The sequence below is a fragment of the Macrobrachium nipponense genome, chromosome 10, assembly GCF_015104395.2.
Source record: "Macrobrachium nipponense isolate FS-2020 chromosome 10, ASM1510439v2, whole genome shotgun sequence".
In the NCBI taxonomy this organism is placed as follows: Eukaryota; Metazoa; Arthropoda; class Malacostraca; order Decapoda; family Palaemonidae; genus Macrobrachium; species Macrobrachium nipponense.
Window position 1 is genome coordinate 63,093,926 of NC_087204.1, and position 24,158 is coordinate 63,118,083.

The 24,158-nt window shown below is 39.1% G+C and overlaps 1 protein-coding gene across 1 annotated transcript in view; it reads right to left on the reverse strand.

The window, feature by feature from the left end:
* LOC135223649 (delta-1-pyrroline-5-carboxylate dehydrogenase, mitochondrial-like) overlaps window positions 1–24,158 on the reverse strand; it is a 186,885-nt gene that overhangs the window by 77,218 nt on the left and 85,509 nt on the right. The window contains exon 4 of the mRNA XM_064262299.1: window positions 20,788–20,908. Coding sequence (XP_064118369.1) covers window positions 20,788–20,908 — 121 coding nt within the window. The remainder of the gene's footprint in view (window positions 1–20,787; window positions 20,909–24,158) is intronic.

The following is a 24,158-nucleotide window of genomic DNA, read 5'->3' on the forward strand; positions in this document are numbered from 1 at the left end:
GTTTGTATTAAAAAAAGAAAAAGAAACTTTTTGTAAAAAGATTTCACTTGATTTAACACAACCCGTCAATGTACAACTGCCAGAGTTGTTACTTGGGTGGAGAGACCTCTTCAGTTGACACATTGAACTGGAGTGTTGAGGTGTGTGACCTGAGTGTGAGTGATTAGGGCTAAAATGGGCTAGAACTTTGTAAGTTAAGTCATATATCCTACTGCTAAACAGAGGTGACTGTGCACACATGAGCCAAACCAGTGATTAGAGGCTAAATTCACATATGGTTGCTTTTAGTCTTTTTAAAACATCTGTTCAAGATTGCATCCAATGAAAGCACATCCTGGAGTAACTAATAAAACCTTTCTGTTCCAAAAATTATACAAGCTATGATTCTGCCATTTTTCTATCAGTTTAAAGATGAATGAAGTCATGCAAGTTCAGTAGTTGAAAATTACTACACAGTATTTTCTTCCCTGCCTTCAAAAAGACTAAAATTATTGCTACAACCCATAAAATTATTGCTATAATCCAAATAATAACAAGTAAAAATATTTCAGTTCCATTAGGTAATTCATGTCAATTCCAGGAACAAAATAATTACTAGCTAAATAGTAAATTATAGTACTATTTATTTTCCAATGCTCTAAAGATGAGTTCCTAACTTCCTTCTGAAACTTGCTGGTGATGATAAAATTGTGAGGACCAGAGGTAAGACAGGTTTGCTGGGTACTGATAATTTATTATAGACGAACTGGGTTGACATAGACAGGTGCGGACAGATAAGTAGTACTAACTCGCAGAAATGACTCTGAGACAGTAGATTTGTGTTTTCTTACAGACATACATTCATAAATAACTACAGACGCAGTCTGTGTTCATACATGGTAATTATATTGGCGGAAAGGCCGGGGAACGCTCTATAGAATGGTTAAAGGAACAACACGGCTTGATAATTAGATACAATAAAAATATAGAAAAAGCATTGTTCTTACAAATACTCCCCCCCACCAAGACAGTGATTATGGAATAATGATTGGATGAGAAATATCTTGGAGGCAGGAGGCGACCCCGAGTCCTTGTGACACTTGTCATGGGGCGTTATCGAATGTAGTCCTTCGGCGTTGCTGGCTGGTAGGATGCCTCCCCTGGCGGTTGCCTGGGGGTTTCTGCTGCCAACTAAGGGCGACCAAGACAGCAGAGGGAGCTGCATTGTGTGCGGTGGCAGCATGGGACGGCAGGTAGCACAGAACCACAGGTGAGGCAGCAGCGTTGGCAGGTTGAGGAAGCCCACAGGTAGTAGCGTCAGCAGGCAGAGGACACCGACAGGTGCGGCAGCAGTGTCGGTGGGCTGAGGAGGACTAGGTGATGGCATCGGAAGAGTGAGCAGGTCCACAGGTATGGCAGCAATGTCAGGCAGGCTGAGCGAGCCCCAGGAGCGACGGCAGCGTCAAGGGGTTTGAGGAGGCCCACGGTAGCAACATCAAGGGTAAAACAGGACCCTGGGTGCAGCAGTGGCATCTAGAGGTTGCCTGGGGACTCTGAGGCGCGGCAATAGTGCCGGGGGAAGAACCGAGGAGGCCGTGACATCGGATGGACATTCCTGGATCGCTGCCTGATTTTGTTGGCTGACCAGCACCCAGCTGCCTGTCCTCGAAAAATGCCAAAACACACTTGGAAGTTGTGCCGTGATGGGTTCATTAATGGCGTCGCTGTTGTCCTCGGAATGGAGCTTTCAGAAACCTAAACTGTGGCACCATATTGAGTCCGCTAAAGGTTCTCTGAAGGTGAGCGGCCATAAAGGCTGGGCCTAAACCGCTGTGTCACCGACTCCGGTAGGTCACCATTTGTGAGGACCAGAGAGTAAGACAGGTACCTGGGTACAGATAATTTATTACAGACGAACTGGGTTGACACAGACAGGTGCAGATGGATAAGTAGTACCGACTCGCACCAAGACCAGAAAAGACTCTGAGACAGTAGATTTGTGTTTTCTTACAGACATACATTCATAAATAACTACAGATGCAGTCTGTGATCATACATGGTAATTATATTGGCGGAAAGGCTGGGGGAACGCTCTACAGAATGGTTAAAGGAACAACGCTGCTTGATGATTAGATCCAATGAAAATACAGAAAAGCATTGTCCTTACAATATAATGATGTCAAATTTTTTATGATCTTTACAGAATGGTCTACAAAGGATTCACATATATCTTCATGACTATACAGCATATGACCATTGCATTCAGATACTATATTGATTTTTAATGTTACCCAAACTTTAATTTCTTTTTGATTTCTTAAAATATGACAATGAAAAGAACAATGCTAATGGTAAAAGGTAAAAGCAGATTTCACTGCTCGGCATTTCATACAACATTAGGTGTTACATGACAGACCTGGTTTTTTATTAAACTGGCTGCTGGTAAGGATAGGGAACCAAAAATTTCATCTTACAGTGAGAACATTTTCTGCATCAGTTTCCAAAAAAGTTAAGGCTTTACACAGAGCCTACCTAGCATTATCTAATATCTAACAAGGTGGTCTTAGTACCTACTGCTAACTGATTGACTATCTTAATAAAAACCTGAAAACAGTCTCTTCCTATGCCATCATCCATTACTTTCCAGGAAAAGTCTAGGTGACTATTTGGGCTTATGTCTATACTCGGAGTGCCTGTTTGCATAAGAAATGGGATTGGTACTCCTGTATACAAGACAGAAAGCTCCTTCTATTTAATAAAGGAATAAATCAAATTTCAATCAATACTGGCTAAAATGCATCCAAACACAGGTGTCTTACAATAATTAAAGATATAAAATTGTTATTAAGACTCCCACATATATGTAGTGTCTTGGTGGATTGAGCATTCGCCAAATACTACTGAATTTACAATATTTTCAAAATTCTCTCTGGAGCTTTTATTATTTGAGGAAAATCCATTGTTCGTTCCTTGGGACATCAGGCAATCCTTCTGCACTTTCAAGTGACATGTCAACCTATCTAGTATTCTTCCGCATGGGTGGAGAGTAAACATCAAAATATTGTCATATCTGGGTATGCACATAATTTCTTGTGTATTTGGCCCCATTTAGTGTGGTTTTTTTGCAATGGGCAAAAATAATTTGCTATCTCAAGAGAATATAGCTCAGATAATCGCATTTAATATAGCTAACAAGGCTATTGCGGACGTTGTGGGCGTGACCGTACATACGTTGTAGATTTAGATTCGCAAATGCAGCTCCCTCTGCAGACTTGGTCGCCCTTAGTTGACAGCAGAACCCCCCAGGCAACCGCCAGGGGAGGCATCCTACCAGCCAGCAACGCCGAAGGACTCTACATTCGATAACGCCCCACAACAAGTGTCACAAGGACACAGGGTCGCCTCCTGCCTCCAAGATATTTCTCATCCAATCAGTATTTCATAATCACTGTCTTGGGGGGGGGGAGTATTTGTAAGAACAATGCTTTTTCTATATTTTTTATTGTACTAATTATCAAGCCACATTGTTTCCTTTACCCCTTCTTTACCGGGTGGGTGAGCGAGAACAGAATGTAAACATTGCGTTCGCTGCCGAACTGAATCTCTCGGAAGTGACTCCAGTTTGGGGGGGTGCCGATCGTAAAAATATTTGCCAAAAATACACTAATCAAGACAGGCTAATGAAATTATCAGGTATTATTAGCACTATAATAACGCATATTCTCTGTTAGTTTTATCATCCTACAGGGAAAATAAAATGATTTTATGAAAAAAAATGTGAAACTCAGTGTCCCTTGTACAAGGGACACTGGTGGTCGGTGAGAAAACTACGGTCTTGAATAGAAAATTCGGTCTTACAGAATGTTGGTATATCGCACCTGGAACATGCACATAAAGTATTATCAAAATAGAACAGTAAATAAGCACGAATAATAACAAAAAAAAAGAGCAAACTAAAGCGAAAGCCCGCCAATAAATATGGAAATCGCTAATCTTTTATAAGTATATCTTTTCAAAAATTGTCAGTGTCATTTTCTCTACGTTTTCTAAGATTAGTTTCATCACAGAAAACAACTTTAGGGGCATCAGGGGTATCTAAACTAATTTTTCAAGTTTCTTGTCCTCAGAAGAAATCGCTTTTCGCTTTTTCTCTGGTTTGGTTTTTTATATATAAAGTTACTATAAGGCTTTAGTTTCTACCTCATTTATCTGTTCATATTTTTTTATTTGAAAAATGTAATACGTGAATAAATAAATAAATATAGTAAATAATGATACAACTGGATTTTTACTTGGGTAGAAGTTATTACATGTTTACGCTTGTCTGGTTTTGTGATTTTTTGTTGAGACGCAGTTCATCTGTCACCTACACACTACTATAAGCAGTAATAATATTTTTTTTGGGGTTCATCATACGTCTGGCATCGTGTCATACGCTGTTTATGCTCCACTCTTCAAACCGAAATTACCAAAACTTCAGAATGATTGGAAGTCCCTATCTGAAAAGAGGAGTTTTGGTGGTACTATGCGTACCACCTTTATGCACCCGGTGCGGTGTAGTAGACTTGAATGGTGGTACCCACCTACCTCCAAACAAACTTTCGGTAATGAAGAAGTTAACCATTCTATAGAGCGTTCCCCGGCCTTTCTGCCAATATAATTATCATGTATGAACACAGACTGCGTCTGTAGTTATTTATGAATGTATGTCTGTAAGAAAACACAAATCTACTGTCTCAGAGTCATTTCTGCTGTCGGTGCGAGTTGGTACTACTTATCTGTCCACACCTGTCTATGTCAACCCAGTTCATCTATAATAAATCATCTGGTCCTCACAATTTTATCATCACCAGCAAGTTTTAGAAGGAAGTTAGGAACTCATCTTTAGAGCATTGGAAAATAAATAATACTATAATTTACTATTTAGCTAGTAATTATTTTGTTCATGGAATTGACATGAATTACCTAATGAAACTGAAACATTTTTACTTGTTATTACACATTTGGATTATAGCAATAATTTTAGTCTTTTTGAAGGAAGGGAAGAAAATACTTATGTGTAGTAATTTTCAACTACTGAACTTGCATGATTTCATTCATCTTTAAACTGATAGAAAAATGGCAGAATCATAGCTTGTATGAAGGGAAGATTGCTCCCGAAGGAGGGACAACAAAGCATGGAAGTTCCACAGGAAGATAGAAGGAACATGAAGGATCACCAACCAGTGGTGTAGTAGGGGGTGTGTTACCGCTGGACAACACCTTGGGGGCTTTCTTCTTGTACTTTCTCCTCTGTAAGTACTTCAACCATTGCACTGGGGACCAGTCACAATACTCATCACAAGTTGAATCAGGTTTACAGTCATGCCCCCTGCAACTGGTGCAGAGGACATAAGGGTTCACATCAAAGGAGGAGTGGTAATGACTAAAGGTCTTAGTGGCAGTACTTGGGCATGTACACTGAGCACTAGACTTTTATGCTCCTTGGGCTGAACAAATTTGCATTCTACTTTTAAATCAAAAACACACAAAAATTCACAAAAAGATATATAAACAAAAGAAAAGCTAACAATCCCACTGGGAATGATGACCAAAACAAAGTGAAACGACAGGCAGGGAAGAGGGTAACGCAGGTCTGCCTAGAGTGAAAGCCAAAAGCTAAGGGAATGCTTACTGGCCAGGTGAGAGGGAATCCCACCCCCCACCCACTAGTTAACTACCTTACCAACTTGTTTAAAAGTTAAACAGACATTTTCAGCTGTGCTGAAGCATATTCCTATACTATATAGACCAAGGGTTTGTATATTGTGTAGGAACAACTGAACGCTCAGCCACAGTGCCTTATAAAGACCAAAGCCTATTGTGACACTGCCTGGTGAACAAGTGTGGTGTTGTTCTCTGCACCCAGCCTGTCTCCTGCCATCTCTACCTCACTTCACAAGAAGTGGGAGGCAGACCCCAGTAGTACCAGCCATTTCACAGTGACAGAACTGACTCATGTCCAATATTCCTAGGGAATTTGGATAGAATTACATTCCTTCTCTTTAGGACCAGTTTTCCTTTCTGTAAGACAAGGTAGGTGACAGCCCTGCCTTCAGACAGCAGCAACCTTCTGAGAGCTACATCCTTGTCAGGAGTACAACCACCCAACGCGAACACACAAGCATCTGTGAAGGACAATAGGTCCCGCCAGGAGAATGACTGGAGTACACCCATAGCCATCGACTAAAACACCATCTCCTCTGGCTGAAAAAGAGAGTCATCCTCTGTACAAAGATGATCTAGTGAGACACTTGGTGCTAGACAAGTCAGGGTTTTTTCACAGATGAGTTACAGGATGAGGAAGTATTTTACCAGACTGGCTGGACCCGAGTGAATTTTTTTGCCCTGAGCCAAGGGAATTCACCTAGTCCAAAACCTTGCTGGACAGTTTACACCATTATAAAACCAACAAGGATCGAGGCTGTTTTGATGACGCACTTGGCTTTGACAGCTGAAGTCTGCAGGCACATCAAAGGTCCCTACCTCTAGGTCATTATGTGGCCTAATCAGCAGAATGACCTACCAAAACTACCTCTGAAACTCAGGAGTATCAAGAGTCCTTGGCCAGCAAATCCTCAGGCCCTTCAAGATCCAGGATCTCCTGTTACTCCCTTTCCAGGGTGGGAAACTCCTCTGTCCAGCACTAGGACCGTACCTAGCTTGTAAACCTTTGTGAAAAGACCAGACTGGGAGCATGAACGGTCCCTGTCATGGTCCTTGGACCTGTCCAGTCTCTTCCTCTCAGTCACACCAGAAGAGGTGGAAGGAATGGGTGAACAGTCATTGGGATCCTCATTCTACCTAGAGAAGACACTATTATTATTATTACGTATTATTATTATTATTAAAATACCAAACGAGGGATTCATGTAAAAAATTTTATATATGTCAAACTGAATATATTATACAAGATACAGTACAAATTGGATCTTAAGCCTAATTGACAAAAGATACTAAATGACTCATTCTGGATTCCTCTTGCTAGTTTTACCAAACCACTGAGCTGATTACCTAGAAAGGACAGAGGTCTCCTCAGGAGAGTGGGGCCATGTGAAGTAAATAACCGTGGTGATGACATCCTTAGGAGTTGAAGGTGGGCTGTCACTCAATCATGCCACAGTATTCTGAGAGGTTAAAACCTCTACTGAAGGGGAGGACAAAGCAGGGGACCTCTTAAGTGTTTATAGGTGATTTGCTGGACCGTGCTGAGTCACTTCCACAGTCATGTTGCAGAGTGGGAGGAGGATGACAGAGCACCTGCTTACCCCCTCACCTTCTCTTGCTGGGCCATGCTGGCAGTGGATCACCAACCTATGGTCCATGAACCATGGCTAAACCAGTCAGCCTTGCAAACTGGGCTGGTATCAGTCCGTCTAGATCTGGGAAACCCCAGTGTAGCACCCCAGGGTTATACCCATGTGTGAGACAACAGAAGCAGCGGTCTCAGCAGACGAGTCTTGCAAGAAAGACAGTAGCCTTCTTCTTTTGCTTACTGGTATAAGTCAAAGGGAAGGAGGTGTCAGCACCCAATGAAGGCGACGACGATGATGATTTTTCTTGTTCTTCTTCAACTTGTTCAGGGTAGTGGAGGTCAACACCAAAGTCAAAGAACTAAGGAGTGCTGCCCCAGCTTCTCAGGGAACATCACCAAATACATGAATGGTGACAGTATATGTAGAGGCTGAATGGGAGCTAGTCGAGGATTGACCGTTTAAGTTGTCACAGTTTGCTATTGAAGCAGTTAAAGGAGTTACCTTACCTGTGGAAAGGTAACTTATCCAATAAATACACTGGGCTTCCCCAGGAGATTCAAGGACAGCCATAACTCCTCAAGTCTCTTGGTCTCCTCCAAATCTTACACTACTAAGAGAACTTTCCTTCTGCCCTGAAAGTGTCTGCCAGCAGAAAACTCTCCCTCAGAGTAGAACAGAGTCTTTAACATGATGCCAGCGTGATTGTCCTCTCTCTCTCACTGGCTATCCACTGTATGTTCAGTGGGAGTTGGCGAGGGGGAGATGCCTCCCTTAAGTGTCAAAACAATGGGTGGAAGCTTGGTGGGTAAAAGGTGCCAAAGATCTCCTTAGGTGTCACCAGTGGAGTGTTCCCTCCGATGACAACAGGGAAACCTTCCTAGTCTTCTTCTTTTTCTTATTCGCAAACTTCACCCACTGTTCTGAGTCACTCTTGGCACTCAGAACACAGACTATCAGGGTTACAGAAAAACTTTGTCAAATATTTGTAGCAAATAAGAGTAAACTTTAATAATGGCCAAAAACATCTTGCGAGGCCCGTCCTTACCAGACAGAGCTTAATAGCCACAGTGTTGAAGATGAACACAAATAATTTGTGAATTTGATCTATAAATCAAATATCAAATACACAACAAATACCAAATAACAAGCAAAAATGCATAAAGCAAGGAATATTCAAAAGCTAATGATAGCATAAAGTATGAAAAACCATGAAAAGTCAGTAGAGAGCTGAAGGAAGATGTCTGCATCTAACAGTAGCTGAAAGCAAAGTAGAGCAACAAGTGGGCTGGGTTTCTCCCTAATTGTTGGTAGTTAACCTTGTCAGTAAGTTTTAATGGCCATTCCAGTTCCTGTTTGCAGGCTAAATCCTATGTAAAGAATGAGGAATAGATTAAGTTCTGTTGGCTGTAGGGTAATAAAAAGACATACAAATACTTCAAAGACACTAAATAGTAATATGTCCCAAAAAATCCATTTGGCAGGGAAGCAAACTTTGTTTAAATAGTTGCGCATACACACTCAAAAATGCTGCCACCTTTGCCTTGTAGTTTTGGTTACTTTGGTAACACCTACTGATGTTGTCTTTTCCTAAAGCTCAAGTTTGTGTAGAAAGTTTAAGACTTGACAACGGAAAAGATCTGAGCAGTCACCAGAAAGGACCTCTTAGAGTGCAAAGTGACTGTTCCCAAAGTGAGCAATTATTGGTAAAGGAATTTTATCCTAATATCACTCTGTTGTTAATAATGTGGAACCTTCACTAGCTGACAATAAAGTTCAAGGACATTTTGTCCATGGTAAAATCTACCCCTGTCAGCAGAATATTCACTTAGTTAAAGGGTGGACAAATACAACTGACTAAAACATATCTGGTATTAGGCATGTCCGGTGTTTGTAGTTCCTAGCCGAAGCAAAGGGAGGAGCTCAGTTTAGGCGTGAGTCTTGCTCAGTGCCCATCTCTGCTGACGGTCCCCTGTACCTTTTTAGTTTTTTTTTTTATTCTAGCACAAATGCATAAATAATCACGACATCTAAGGCGGCTAGAAATGGCAGCAAAACATAGCTCACCATAGAAGACTGCAGGACCTTTGCAGGGAGCAGCAACAGATGGAAGGGAATATGTCCCTAGCTCATGTATGCAAAATGGGGGATGAGCAAAGTTTTTAAAAATGCCACCCTAACAAAGCTGTAGCAAACTATGCTATAAACTTCAGAATGACAATGCTGTCTCTCACTTTAGAACATTTTAAAAAGCAGGCAACAACAATAATCAGGGACAGAATTCAGTGAAAAGGAAACAGTGAATCTCGAGAAGAAAATATCAGAGAAAGAAAAATAAACAACCTCAGAAGAACAGTTGCCTGCCATTTTCATGGAATGGGACTCCTGTTCTTAAAAATAATTCTCCTCTTCACCTTTCTCACAATCTACTACATGCGCTGTGATTCAACCAATTACAGGTCAAGTGAGAACAAATTTGCACTGATAACTTTTTTAATTTACTTTTTTTTGCAGGATGTCTGCATGCTAGGCTTGTGAACGTTGAGGTAAAATGCTTTTATTTGTTGATATTTTAGAGGTCTTGAACAGATTAATCCAATTCCCATTATTTCTTATGGGGAACATTTGTTAGGTTTAAATGTTAGATCAGTTAAAATTTAAATAAGAAAACTCCATTACTGCAATATTACCAGGAATGGCAGTGATATTTACTTATGCAAATCTACCATGTTATTGCTGATCAATAAAACATGTTAGGAACTGGGATGGCTGCAGCATTCTTTGGAATGTTGCAGGATGTGGTATTATGTTTGAACATTTAATTTAATACTCTTACACTTTGGTAGTGACAATAGTATTGATGACCTTAAATTAACAGTAGTACAGTACTGGTAACAATGCTATTAACTGATATAAACTGCATCTTGACCGATAAACTAATGTATTATGGACCAGTCCTACTGAATTTTATAAGTCGGCTTCTTAGTTCAGTGTGTCCCCAAAGTAATAGAGATACTACTCTTCTTCTAACACTTCTGACACTTGCCTATATATCACAAACAGTTCTCCACTGTCATTTCTTTCTAACTTATGTAGAACATTTTGGGGTACAAAAATGTCTTATATATTTGGTAATTTGGTAAACTGAGCATCTCTTGTGACACCATCTGTTATAATCAGCAAACAGTAGCCAATAAATCCACTTGCTTGATTACTTTTCCCTTGGGGTCCTTCCATTCACCATAAGCTTTGTTTTGCTTATATGGACTGTCGGTCATTATAAAGGTTGGCTGCTTTCAACACATGGAAAGTAATATGATTGCCAAGTTTGTAACAACCATCGTTCATATTCACATTAGGAGTTACTTTAATAACAGTATATTCAACAGTTTCTCGTTTGAGAATTTTCTTTATACAACATTTCAAACTTATTATTGATAAGATGATTAATTTCAGACACATAAATGACCAGATCATTGTCTGTATCGCCATTTTTAATTAATCTCTTTTGTTCAGTTCAACATTGGTATACAGAACAACCCGATTCCCCTATATGAACATTAGAACAATCTTTACCTGAAATACAGCCAACTCCCAAGAAATATTTAATTAGGAACTTTATCATATTGGATAACTACGTACAGCCTGAACTCCTGACCGTCCTAATTCTTTCAGTTTTGTTCATAATATTTTACATATGTGATCAATAAAGATAGCTTAACAAATTCCTAGCAGTAAAACAATAAACGACAAAAGGTCTTCTTCCTTCAATATGACATTTTTTGATGAACCAAAACCATAACCCAGTCATGCAAAACAATCAGTCAGAAAAGAAATTTCTGTCAATAAACACAAGACTGCAAATTTTGTTGGCACGCAAGAACAAAGGAGGAAAGAACTGCAAATTTTCTTGGCACGCAAGAACAAAGAAGATAGAGACTGCAAATTTTGAGGCACGCAAGAACAAAGAGGAGACTGCAAATTTTGTTGGCACACAAAAACAACGAGAAGACTGTAATTTTTGTTGGCACACAAAAACATAAGAGGATAAAGACTGTAAATTTTGTTGGCATGCAAGAACAAAGAGGAAAGAGACTGTAAATTTTGTTGGCATGAAAGAACAAAGAGGCAAGAGGCTGCAAACTTTGTTGGCACACAGGAACAAAGAGGAAAGTGACTGCAAATTTTGTTGGCACACAAGAACAAAGAGGAAAGTGACTGCAAATTTTGTTGGCATGAAAGAACAAAGAGGAAAGAGGCTGCAAACTTTGTTGGCACACAGGAACAAAGAGGAAAGTGACTGCAAATTTTGTTGGCACAAAAGAACAAAGAGGAAAAGGACTGCAAATTTTGTTGGCACACAAGAACAAAGAGGAAAAGGACTGCAAATTTTGTTGGCACACAAGAACAAAGAGGAAAGTGACTGCAAATTTTGTTGGCACACAAGAACAAAGAGGAAAAGGACTGCAAATTTTGTTGGAATGAAAGAACAAAGAGGAAAGAGACTGCAAATTTTGTTGGCACACAAGAACAAAGAAGAGACTACAAATTTTGTTGGGAAGCAAGAGGAAAGTGACTGCAAATTTTGTTGGAACATAGGAACAAACAGGAAAGAGACTGCAAATTAGGTTGGCACACAAGAACAGAGGAAAGAGACTGCAAATTTTGTTGGCATGCAAAAACAAAGAGAAGACTGCAAATTTTGTTGGCATGCAAAAACAGAGGTCAGTGACTGCAAATTTTGTTGGCACGCAAGAACAGAGGATGCAGACTGCAAATTTTGTTGTGACACAGAAACAAAGAGGAGAGAGACTGCAAATTTTGTTGTGACACAGGAACAAAGAGGAAAGAGACTGCAAATTTTGTTGTGACACAGGAACAAAGAGGAGGATAGAACTTTGCATTTTGGTTGTTTTGACACAGGAACAAAGAGGAAAAGAGAGAAACTGCAATTTTGTTGTACACGTACACAGAAACAGAGGAAAGAGACTGAAAATTTGGTTGTGACACAGGAACAAAGAGGAAAGAGACTGCAAATTTTGTTGGCATGCAAGAATAGAGGATAGAGACTGCAAATTTTGTTGTGACACATGATAAGAAAAGAAAGACATACATATCGTTGTGTGCAGGCTTACTTCAAACATTAATACATCCGAAAAGGCCAATTTACTATTACCAAATAATCATACAAGCGAACTTAATAGAGGACACAGTTCACTAAGGTGTTAAAAAATGTATGGGAACTAACTAGCATCATTTAAATCTCAAATTGACCAAATATCATCAGCATACCTGAACCACGGAGTATCAAGGGAAAGAATATAATAATTAACTTTCAAAATGGTTCCATAAAGAAAGATGCTAATTTTGCAAATGGCTGACTGTTTCATTATGCCTGAATACACAGTCATGTAAGTGATAGAAAGGCTATCTTTGTTTGGCATTTTCCAAGATGGTGCTGGAATTCCAGACTATGACTGGTATGAGGGCTATGGCTGCAAAGAGGATCACCAAGCTAAAATATGCAATTAAGGAGATAAGAGTCAAATGTTTTATTTCTCTTAGACAATCTCAAGGATGGTGTTGGAAGTCCAGATTATGAGAATTGATTGATTGATCATGAAATTTAGGGCATAGCCCAAGCGCTGGGACCTGCAAAGGTCATTCAGCGCTGCAGTATTATATGATTGAATGAAATGGATAAAATGAATGAATACGTGAATCAATTAAAATCTCTCACACTAATGACCAATTAAAACTGCAATTAAAAACATTGAACGACACACAACAACCAAGACCGAGACGATCTCACATCACACATAAACCAAACCAAAACCATTCACTCTCATCCAAAACCACTTACACTGCAACCAAAGAATCCCACAGCTGAAGTCACACACACACACACATAAAAAACATAAATAAATAAAAAATAAATAAAAATAAAAATCTGACATGCATACATCCATTCAACACTATTTAACCTTAATTAAAAGCAGCAAATTAAATTTTTAAATAATAATCAGGTACTTAAAATGATGACTATGAACAAAACAATAAAAAAATAAAATCAATATAAAATAAAATAAAATCAACACAAAAATAAAATCAACAACTTAAAATTTGCCACCACTTAAACTTCATAAAAAATCCCAATACATTTTAAAAAAACTCACTAATGCAGAAATATCTGCGTTGTCATCTAGAACATCAGCAAGAGATTTTCCATTAAGGTGGAATCTCTGCCTCTGTTCTCTATAATTTACACAATGCACCAGGATGTGCTCCACTGATAAGGTAGCATCGCACCTAACACACACTGGTGCACTGCCACCTTCTAAAATAAATTTATGGGTCATCCGAGTGTGACCAACACGAAGTCGCCCCAAAACAATTTCTGTTCTCCTCTCTTTTTGAAAAGAAGAGGGCCATTTTTCTATGCTTTTCCTTATCTGCTTATATTTCTTATTGTTGGCTAAGAGAGGGGAGGACCATCTCTCTTGCCATTTCCTAAGATGTACGACTTGATGGATCTCTTCATATCTACATGTGGCACTTTGGTTACCTGATACAAATTACTCACAGCCACTTCCTTTGCATATCTGTCTGCCTCCTCATTCCCGCAAATTCTGACATGAGCTGGGATCCAGCAGAAACATACCAATTTCCTGCGACACGAAATCCAAAAGAGCCACTCCTGGGCTTTTTGTACCAGAGGATGAATTGTATACAGCTGCTTTAATAAATCTAATGCACTTTTTGAGTCACTATATATTCGAGTTATGAATAATTTCTAAAGCTTTAACAATAGCTGACAACTCTGCAGTGAATATGGAAGCCGACTCAGGCAATTTTGCCTCATAAATTTCATTGCCATACACAACTGCACACCCAACTCCACTATCAGACTTTGATCCATCAGTGTAGATCTTCACTTGCCCATCATGTTTACTGTCATGCTCCAGAAAATGAGCTTTTATCTCTTCCTGAGACTGTTGTTTTTTGTCTATTTTCTTAGAGCATAAAGAAATCTTGGGAATAAGCCATAGGGGAACAGAGGATGGTTTTACTTCTTCAACTTTTTGGCGCTGAATTACTATGTCATTTAAACATTCCAACTGTCTTATTTGAAAAGGTTTGGAAGATCTTTCACCAAATTTTCTAGAGTCACACTCCTCTAAAATTTTTCGTGTGGGGTTCTCTCGAGAGCTTTTTAATTGCATGGTGTACCGCAACCAAAGCTCTTCTCTTCGCAGATCTAAAGGAAGTTCATGAGAGTCAATGTAGATACTCAACGGGAGATGTCCTGAAAAGCACCTGTACCATATCCTTAATCCCATATTATGTTTACTACGTCCAATTCCTTTAACCATGGACTTGCAGGCAGGATGAATATAACCTGACAGCCAATAGTCCAGTTTTGATTTAATATAAGGAATCATACAAAACTTCCAGTAAATTTTTTCTTATCAGCTACCCCAGGCCAGTCGAATCCCGATTACCACCTTCTTTAAATTGATTGGGATTTTATTTTTAACCTTTTGGTTTTATAGAAGTCAATTGCTGAACTACGGCCACATTAGCTTGCTGTTCAAATATTATGCCCAAAAACTTTACTTCTTTTTTGTAAAGGAAGAAGGACAATCCTTCCCCAGTTTCAAATTGGGCTAGTTCATTGTTTGGGTTTACCATCTGGTGAAACGGAAACAACGGCCACAGTTTTAGATGAAGGAAAAATCGGAAAAAAGCCAAAACCATGTTCATCAGACCCATTTAACTGATGAACATTTATTTTTTTTGTCTTTTGCAGGGGGCGTAGTTACAGGCTGATACAGGGTGCGTATGTGGTGAACGTCGGATGGCAAAAGTCATCCACAAAACAGTGGAAAGCCCTAACTGGAGCGGAAACAGATTTCACAATTTATTATCAATCAGCAATGGCAAAAGGCAGGGGTAAAACACTCAATTACGCTGCCGTTGGGGACCCACCTTTTCTTCAGTTCTCATAACAAGAAAGAAATCTTATTTCCCGAACTCCTCACTTCTTATTATATCAGTCCCTTAAAAAAGGAAGTTTGATAAAAGTTTTAAAACATATCTGCCCCTTGATTCCCCATTTTCATTGAGCCGTTTTAACAATTGCCAAATCGCCATGTTTGATTCAATAGGTCTTTCACCACGATTCAAAAAATACCCCTACTGTTTGGCAGTTGATTGGAAAATTCCCACTGCTGAATTCTGATTTGATAATCCTCAGTTTAAAGGGGAACCAAATCTGAATGATTTTTCCTCTGAAGCCAAACTGAACAGAGGCGATAACCAATCGGTTTGTTTTTCTCTAAATATGCCCAAATTAGACGAGAGTTCACCATTTTCTTCAAATTAAATTTTACCCAGGAACCTCAGCTTGTTAGTTGAAAATTGGTCTGTAACTAGTGGGCTGATATGGTGAATCTTTCTTGTTTGGGCTTTATGACTGGAAACTGACTATGGCTATCTTCCAAGATAATGGGAATGATGCCTGTTTCCCAAGATCCTTCATTGAGTATTTTTCATTAGATATATTTTAGCATGTTCTGGAAGATGTTTAATCATGTTTGGTAAGGTTTAGTGTTATCAGGCACCAGGGGGCTGATTGGACTTACACGATGAAGAAGCCTCCCTCGTAGTTCCCTAAGGTGAGAACTGTAGCATTGATATGCTTTCGTTTTGTTTTGTTTTGAGAGTTAAATCTAATTGACACCTTGGGCATTTTCTTCAATCTTACTGGAAATTGTGGTTTGTGTAATTTTTGGAGCTTGGCACATGTCAGCAAAATTGCCTCACCAAATTTTTTTCTGCAAACATCAGCTGGATTGAAATAAGCACATCATTGATTTTTAAAGTTTAGGAGCAGGTAATGGTGAAATAAAACAAAGGAAACAAAGTTTCCCACTTCAGCTTTTTTAATCTTTTTCCAATACTAATCTTTCAAGGCGTTTCTGAAATTTGATACCATTTATATTAGGGGGAAGCCAAGGATTCCTTTTTGTTTAGCTTTTTCTAATATATTTTTTATTCTTTGTTTGGCTTAAGGCCCGTTGGGTATGTAGTTTTCGTTGTTGTTCCCGAGGGTTTTGCCTCGGAATTGTTCTTTAGCATTTTCTTCACTATTTTCTTCTCAGTCTGCCACAGGTTTGGTACCCACCAGGGAACTGTAAGGCCTTTTATGTGGTTTACCCTTTTAGTTTTTGGGATATTAGTTTCTCAAGGCATTACAATCCAATAGTGAGGTTCCAATAATTCATACGGCATCTCTAAGTGTGACTACAAATGTCTCTACTTCACTTCCTGATTTGTAATTTTGAAAACAGCTTTCCATTCATTACTCCTCCAATTCTGCTTCAATTTTTCTTTTCCACTTTATATGGAGATTTCAGAAAGGTATGTTTCTGGCATACTTTAAATGCTTATGGGAAAGTTGATCACTTCCGGTTTGCAAAAGTTCTTCTACAGACCAGTTGGAAGTCCAAAGGGTGGAACTGCAGGGTGAACAAAACTGTATTAAAATTCTATAGCTGAAAAGACATGGTGTAGATGTTAATGAAAACAGTCATTGAACCCATCATTGATAAAGAGAGAGCTCCATATTATTTAAGATAAAATCATCGATGGTTCTACCTATAGCATTCAAGGTATCACCTCCCCATAGACTATTATGGGCATTAAAATCTCCCAGTAGTAAGAAAGGAGGAGGTAGTTCATTAGCTAGTGCCTGAATGTCATTCAAGGTAATTTCTGACCTAGGTGGGAGGTAAATAGAGCAAATAGTAATCTCTTTTTCAAAGCATGCTCGAATGGTGACTGCTTGTAGGTTTGTGTTCAAAGGAACACTTGTATGTTGCAAAGACTTTTTAACAATAATTGCAACCCCCCATGAGCTTGATCACCATCTCTGGGGTTCATCACAAACATTTTATAATTTAATCCTGGATTGTATAATGAGTTGCCTAACTTAGTTTCTTGAAGGTAAACTACATCTGGATCATGATGGTTCAATAGTAATTTTAACTCTTCAGAACGAGTCCTAAGGCCTTTGCAATTCCATTGCAAGATATTAAATTGGAATTTTAACTGTGATTCTTGTGCCCAGCCAAGTCATTATTTAGCTGGCTTTTCAAAGTAACACAGCTGAATGTTTTTGGATTTGAAAGTCTCTTAAGTCTGGTGCCTGGGAGACTTTTACTTTTATTGGATGATGGGGAGTTTGAACATTTTTCCTGCACATCTTGTTTGTTCAGTTTGAGACTAGATTTATCTAAATTTTTAACTATTTTTAGTGAGTCAGCATGTTTTCCCTCCACTTCAGAAGTAGCTGTTTCTGTATATGATTGAGGGGATTGGGAGAGGTCGGTCATACTTAAATTTGAGCAGGACCGAGACATCTTTTCCAATGGCTATGAGGTTGATAATGGTTTAAAGGGGTCATCAAGTGCATTAAATCTGTTAGAAATTGGAGTTTTAAACTCTATAGGAGATGATGTTCTACATTTCTTTGACTTCGGGGGTGACTGAAAACTGTCATAAGATTTGTTAAGATTTCCTTTAGATTTTATTCTCTCTTTGGGCTTAACAGTTGAGCTCAACACTGAGACAGCATTTGCTTGCAGGTCAGGAGCGAGGTTCATCATTGAAATAGCCTGAGAGGGCATGTTATTTTTAATGATGGGTTTAGCAGGCTGATGGAATGCATTATTTCCTATAACAGTGGAAGCAAATGAGGCTCCAGCACTTTTGTTAGCACCTCGAACCAAGCGTTTGGCTTCTCCTATGCTGATAAAGTTATTATGCGCAGTGTTTACAACTTCTTGTTGGAAAATATATTGAGGACAGCCCCTCCAATTGGGAGAATGATTGCCAGCACAGTGAAGACAATATTTATCAGCTTTGCAGTTGTCCTTTACATGTTCACCACAGCACACAAAGCACTTTCCTGGTTTTGTACATGAGTTTGATACGTGGCCATATTCAAAGCATTTATAACACTGGGTTGGTCGATATTTAAATGGCTTAACCCAAACCCGAGAGTGGTCTATATCAACATATTCTGGTAAGTAGGAGCAGGTAAAAGTCAATTCAATGGCATGCTGAGTGCCTTTCAATTTTCTCATTTTAATGACATATGTAGGACACATTTTTAATATTTCCTCCTCTTCAAACTCATATAGGTCTCTGCTATAAACTATACCCTGTTTAATGTTAAATGATCGATGAGGAGATACATCTAAAATATTACCATCTTCAGTTGGTTGGAATTTTGAAAGCATCTTAATTTGAATATCGTTATTTGCTTTGATCAAGACTCCTTTACCATATCTTTTAATATTGCCTTTAGGAATGGCAATCTTCCTCTGTAGATACTTGCATGCTGTTAAAAAGTTTTCTTTGCCCTGTTTGTAATTTGCAACATGCCAAATCAATTTTGGGTCATCTTTTGCCAGGTGTTTTGGCTATCAACCTCAAATTTGCTGGATACATAGTCTGTCTCATCCTCTTCCAAATTGTTTATATTAAATAATTTCGCATGGCAAACTGAACCAAAGACATTTTTACCAACCAGATTCTCTAGAGCTTTGGAGGCATATTCAGCTCTGCAAAAGGTTATGTAACTTTCATAAGAGATGGGGCTTTTAACAATTCATAATTTTATTCTATCTACCTTGCCAAACTGTTTCATGTAATTATGTAATATGTCAAAATCGACTTTATCACTTATGTTACCACAATACACAACTCTTAGATTTTCATTTACACCACCAGTATTTTCACCCTGGTGTCCCGGTGTTTGGTCGAGTGGAGGGCCTAATGCGGAATCCTTAATCAGGTGAGAGTCATCAACAGAGGGGGTTGAATAAAAATCCATCAGATTATGGTGTGAACATTCGTCCAGGTTGGCCCCATACCCACCATCGAGCCACAATTAGAGGGTGATATAGCACCTTAGGAGTCCTACCCAGATATACACCCCACACCCAGTGCCTTGAGGGTCGTCAGTCCGTTGAGATCAGACCCAGCACTGAGTATGGGGACTTTCAAAAAGCCAGCCAATACATTATTCCTTTTATAACAATTTTAGTCAAGATTAGTACTAACTACCAAGATCTACCTGGAGGTCCTGATGCAACAGCCACGATGGCAGATACAGCATTAAAAAAAAGTCTTGAATATAGTAGCTCTGGGCATCTTCCAAAAGATGCCATCTGCAGTCTAGAAATAGAAACTGCCCAAGGATTCAGGCCTTCCTAATTTGGATCATGTTACCATTTGATAATTCCCGTTTTGTCTTTCATTCGAGGAACCCAAGAGCATTCAAAGGATTTGTGATGAACTAGATTCAGGTAGTCTGGAAATCTAACTCCATGGAATGGATGTCATCAATCATTAACCATGTCTATAAGGCTGGCTAAGTTTCACTGCCCCTTTATTAGTTCTTTAACTTATTCTAGTTCATCATAGATAATTTTTCTGTCCATCCCACAGCCATGAGGTATAACTCTAATCCAATATATGGACTGACTAAGAATTAATCTAAGCATGCAAGGATCACAAAGATACACCAGTTTCATGATGTTAACCATATTTGGATAGTGAAGGTGTTGTGTAAGAACTTTAGCGTTAAAGATGCAAGTGACTATATCGCAGATGATTTAGATAAGCTACAGCCATCATGCTGACTGATGAATGAAGGGAGACATGATCTGAATGCATCCATAATTTCACAGGTTTTCTGCAAGTCGAGACCATTTGTAAGGAGACTGTCATCATGTTATATGATTAATTTGGCAAGACATCCTCAGAAAGTTCAAGAGGGATTTTATCTCCCGGGAAAAACCTATATGTACAATCAAAAGAAGAACTGTTTAAAGGAAGGAAGTTAATACTTACAACTGTTAGTGAGGATGAGGGAAGGCACTTTCAGGACCTGTCAAACAGAACCCATCCAGCAACGGAGAAAGTTACATTTAAAATTAGTAAAAAAAAAAAAAAAAAAGGTACGACCGGTAATTAATTTAATCAATACCACAATGAGATTAATAATAGAAAGTGTTTAAACTCATGAAATAATGACAATTAAGCTGTAAATACATGGCCAAAAAAATTAAGCAAGAAGATTGCAGCTGTCTAGAATACACTGTCCCAGGCACAAATAGAATGACCACGGGCACACAGGGACCCAAATACATATGCAGACTGGTGGTAAGGACTCCTCTTCTTCTTAGCAGTGTCTCTGGAGATTCTTGAAGTATTGGGCAGACTATTGTAAAGTAATGGGTGTGTGTTAAAATATAAATAAAATGAGGCACAGAGAGCAGAGTCAATAACATGAATACTGGCCATTTTACTGACAAGTGTTTATCAACTGTACCAAAACACAAGATTTAATTAAATGAGAAATAAACCTAATGCATCAATTTTTTCTTTAATGTGGATATGTCTCAAGTGTATTACTCTAAAAAAACATTTATGTGATAATGACCTTTAACCACATTTCAAACTTGTCATTCAGGGGAACTCGCTCCCACTTCTCTCGTTCTGCCATAGCTGTGTTGATGGCTTTTTGGACTAGCTCTGATGTAGCATAGTAAAACTGAGCAAGCCTGCAATAAATATAAGATTCATTACTCATGTATCTTAATTTCATGCCTATTCTACATACATTGTTTTCCATATAAATAAACTTTGACCTTGGTTAAAACAAAAACTTTAGAAGTAATTTCCAATTTTTCTAGATGCAACAAACTACTGTATTTGAAACTGAATCAGTGCCAGCTAGAAATAACTTATGCTTAGTAACAAGGTAGTTGATTGGTTAGAAGTAGGGCACTTGTTTGATTATGTGAATGGTATGAGGTTGGATTAGGATATAATGATGGAAAAAAAGCATAAATGTCCAAAGTGGTCAAATGGATGCCAAAGGGCATCCTACACCACAAAAAGAGAACAGAGCACCAGGAGCCAGTGGCGGATCTACAAATCTTTCATTGGGGGGCACTTTGGTTCATCATATACTATATATGTAACATGTACACACATACAGTACAAATATATTTTCACATGCATTTATTCACTGCAATGCATGGGCAGGCTCAATGATTTAAATTTTTTTAAAAGAAATTAAGGTAAATGTGTGTAGATCGCTAGGACCACACAAGAGGCGTCATAAACGACACTCTCTGCCAATTAACAATTCGCTGCACAAGGCACCCTCACAGAAATCTACCTACTCTGCCCTCTCAGCCTTGATGTCCTGCCATTGTATTTCCATCGGCCCCTCCTATGTGTGCTGTCACCGTTTCCTTTTTTCAGGACACCTGCATCTTGGGCTTTCAACAAGATGCTGGCTGAGCACTGGAGTGCCAATCAAAAGCCAGAAAGTGAACGGCAACCACCCGCCTTGGATCAAAGCAGAAACCACTGCCTTGGACAGAAGCAGAAACGCGGGAAAGGACCAGCATATATGGACAGGTCAGAGTCGCTTGCAAGAGTTTGTGACCTACAGACAGAGCAGACACATTGTCGGTCAGTCTTTTCCAACCTCTTCCCCCTTTCACACTGAGTGGCCATTTGAGGTGTTAATCAGATCTGATCCCACTGACCCCTTGTAGGGTCTCCTAACTACCTTCTTGCCTTCTACTCAAGAGATGTAGTTTTGCAAATATACCATTGTTAAGCTATCATCATGAGTTTTGAACATCTCCGCCTATATACTAAAAGAAGATTCTGACTTAGAAATTATCGTCGCAAACGCAGACGAGGATGGGAAGTATACCACACGATACTTGCTTATAATATCACAGGTCTAAATAACCTCACAGTGCAGCCTCGTTATACAAGGCGTAGCACAAACATTGGTGGCAGCTTACCAGGTAGACGACAACGGAAGACAACATAGCTGGCTGCCTGGAAACGGACTAAACCACATCATCTGAAGACTGACGAAATGTAACATATCAGAAGACAACGAAGGCGAGAGAATCTTCAAGCAACTTCGAATCTCTTATGGCAACATAAGAAACGTCTCTCAATATTAATCATTAGAGAGGGTGTATCGTCATTACTGAGCGTCCCCAGCACTTCAAGAAACAAACCGGACGTGTCTGCAGCATCGGATCACCATGAATAATACAACAGGAAACGAATCATTCAACAAACAAACACCGCACGAGCAATACGCACACTGAGAATATGGGTCACTACGGAAAAGCATCATCGAAAACCAAGACCTAAACAGCAAGATCTTCCTCTTATATACCAAAGCTAAGTACAATTCTTTATTCATTCTGGTGTGTGACTTTGAGTGTTATCCTTACACAAGATCGATCGTCCATTTTTCCTGGGAGTGAGTTATACGTTATTCTTAATCTTCCTTTCTCGCAGGACTCTATCTTCAACTTGGATTCTCGCCCAGCAGGCCTTTTTATCTTTATTGCTAATTTTTTTTTCTTCCAGAAGTTCTCCAGAAATATCCTTATCATATTATCTGTTTTTAATCTTATCATTTTGGGGGACTCTGTTATTATCCGTAACACATTTTTTCTTATCTCATATTGCATATGCGTTTACGCAGTGGACGAGTGTATTCATATAGATATTTCGATAGGATCGCTAGGAATCATAGTGATAAGAAAAAAAAAAAACTCACGATAGCCACCGCCGCACCCAGTAACCCTGCACCCAACCCAGTTGTTACTTTGGTCAGCGCAAGGTCTGCAATTGCTCCCTTTCAAGGCCGGGTCAACGGGTTCTTGCCTCAGTGTCGAATCTTGGATCTCGTCAGTAGATGCTCATTTAAAAGGAAACTGCATCACTGACCCATCCGTACAATTACAAGAAGCTAAAAGTTTCATTGACTTTGCTAAAGGAGATGCAGGTTCGTACCTGAGAGGAGTCTCTTTTCAAGAGGCAGATACATGGGATGAATTTAAAATTAGATCACATGCCATATATGGCGGTGAAGAAGCCTTGGATGTAGTTTTAGCTTTGAGGAATATCTTTAATCTGGCCTCTATGACTCAGCTTAATGTTGTAGAGAGGGCAGCACTAATTGCTGACTGGCTGAAAATGAATATCAGGATAGTTTGCTTACTTCCACTTAGGTTACGGGAAGGAACATGGCTGTGAAAGATTTTATTAGGCTCACATATTTAACTTGCTTGACAGTTATGTTGCCAGAAGCCTTGGTATGCTGTTTTGACAAGAAACTATCGCCCGACAGTGCGGAGCTAGACGTATATAAACAAATTAAGAAACATATGTCTAAGTGCACAGATCTGGACCCCTTGCTTACTCAAGTTTTTGCAAAGAATGAAAGTAAACCACAGCAAGTAAATATTGTCAATAATAAGGCATCAGGGGTAACTTGTTTTAATTGTGAGCGCGCAGGGCATTTGCTTGCAGACTGCCGAACGCGTTATTGTTCAATTCATAACAGCTCCAGTCATTCTTGCAATGATTGCTTCTCTCATAACCCACAGCAACATAATGTTAAAACCACACAAACTGTTGCCAATGATAATAAGAAGAAGAATCCTCATTACTATAAGAAGAAACAGGCAAACAGTAACGCTGTTCAAAATCACAAACAAACAAATCGTGCTTCAGGAAATTCTGTTCCCGGGCCGTCAAACCCAAACTCACAGAGTCAGTCAAATTTTTTGAGTGTGCAAAGCAAAGCAAATACTACGTAATTAACTCCAGCGGGGGAGAGAATGATGTTGGGTCATTCGTATCAACATCTTTTGAATCAAATAACAAATTTAAACATCTACAAGATCTATGCAAGACCCAGAATTTTCCTATGAACCACACGACCGAATCCAAAAAACCAGTGCAGGTTCCCGTAGAGTT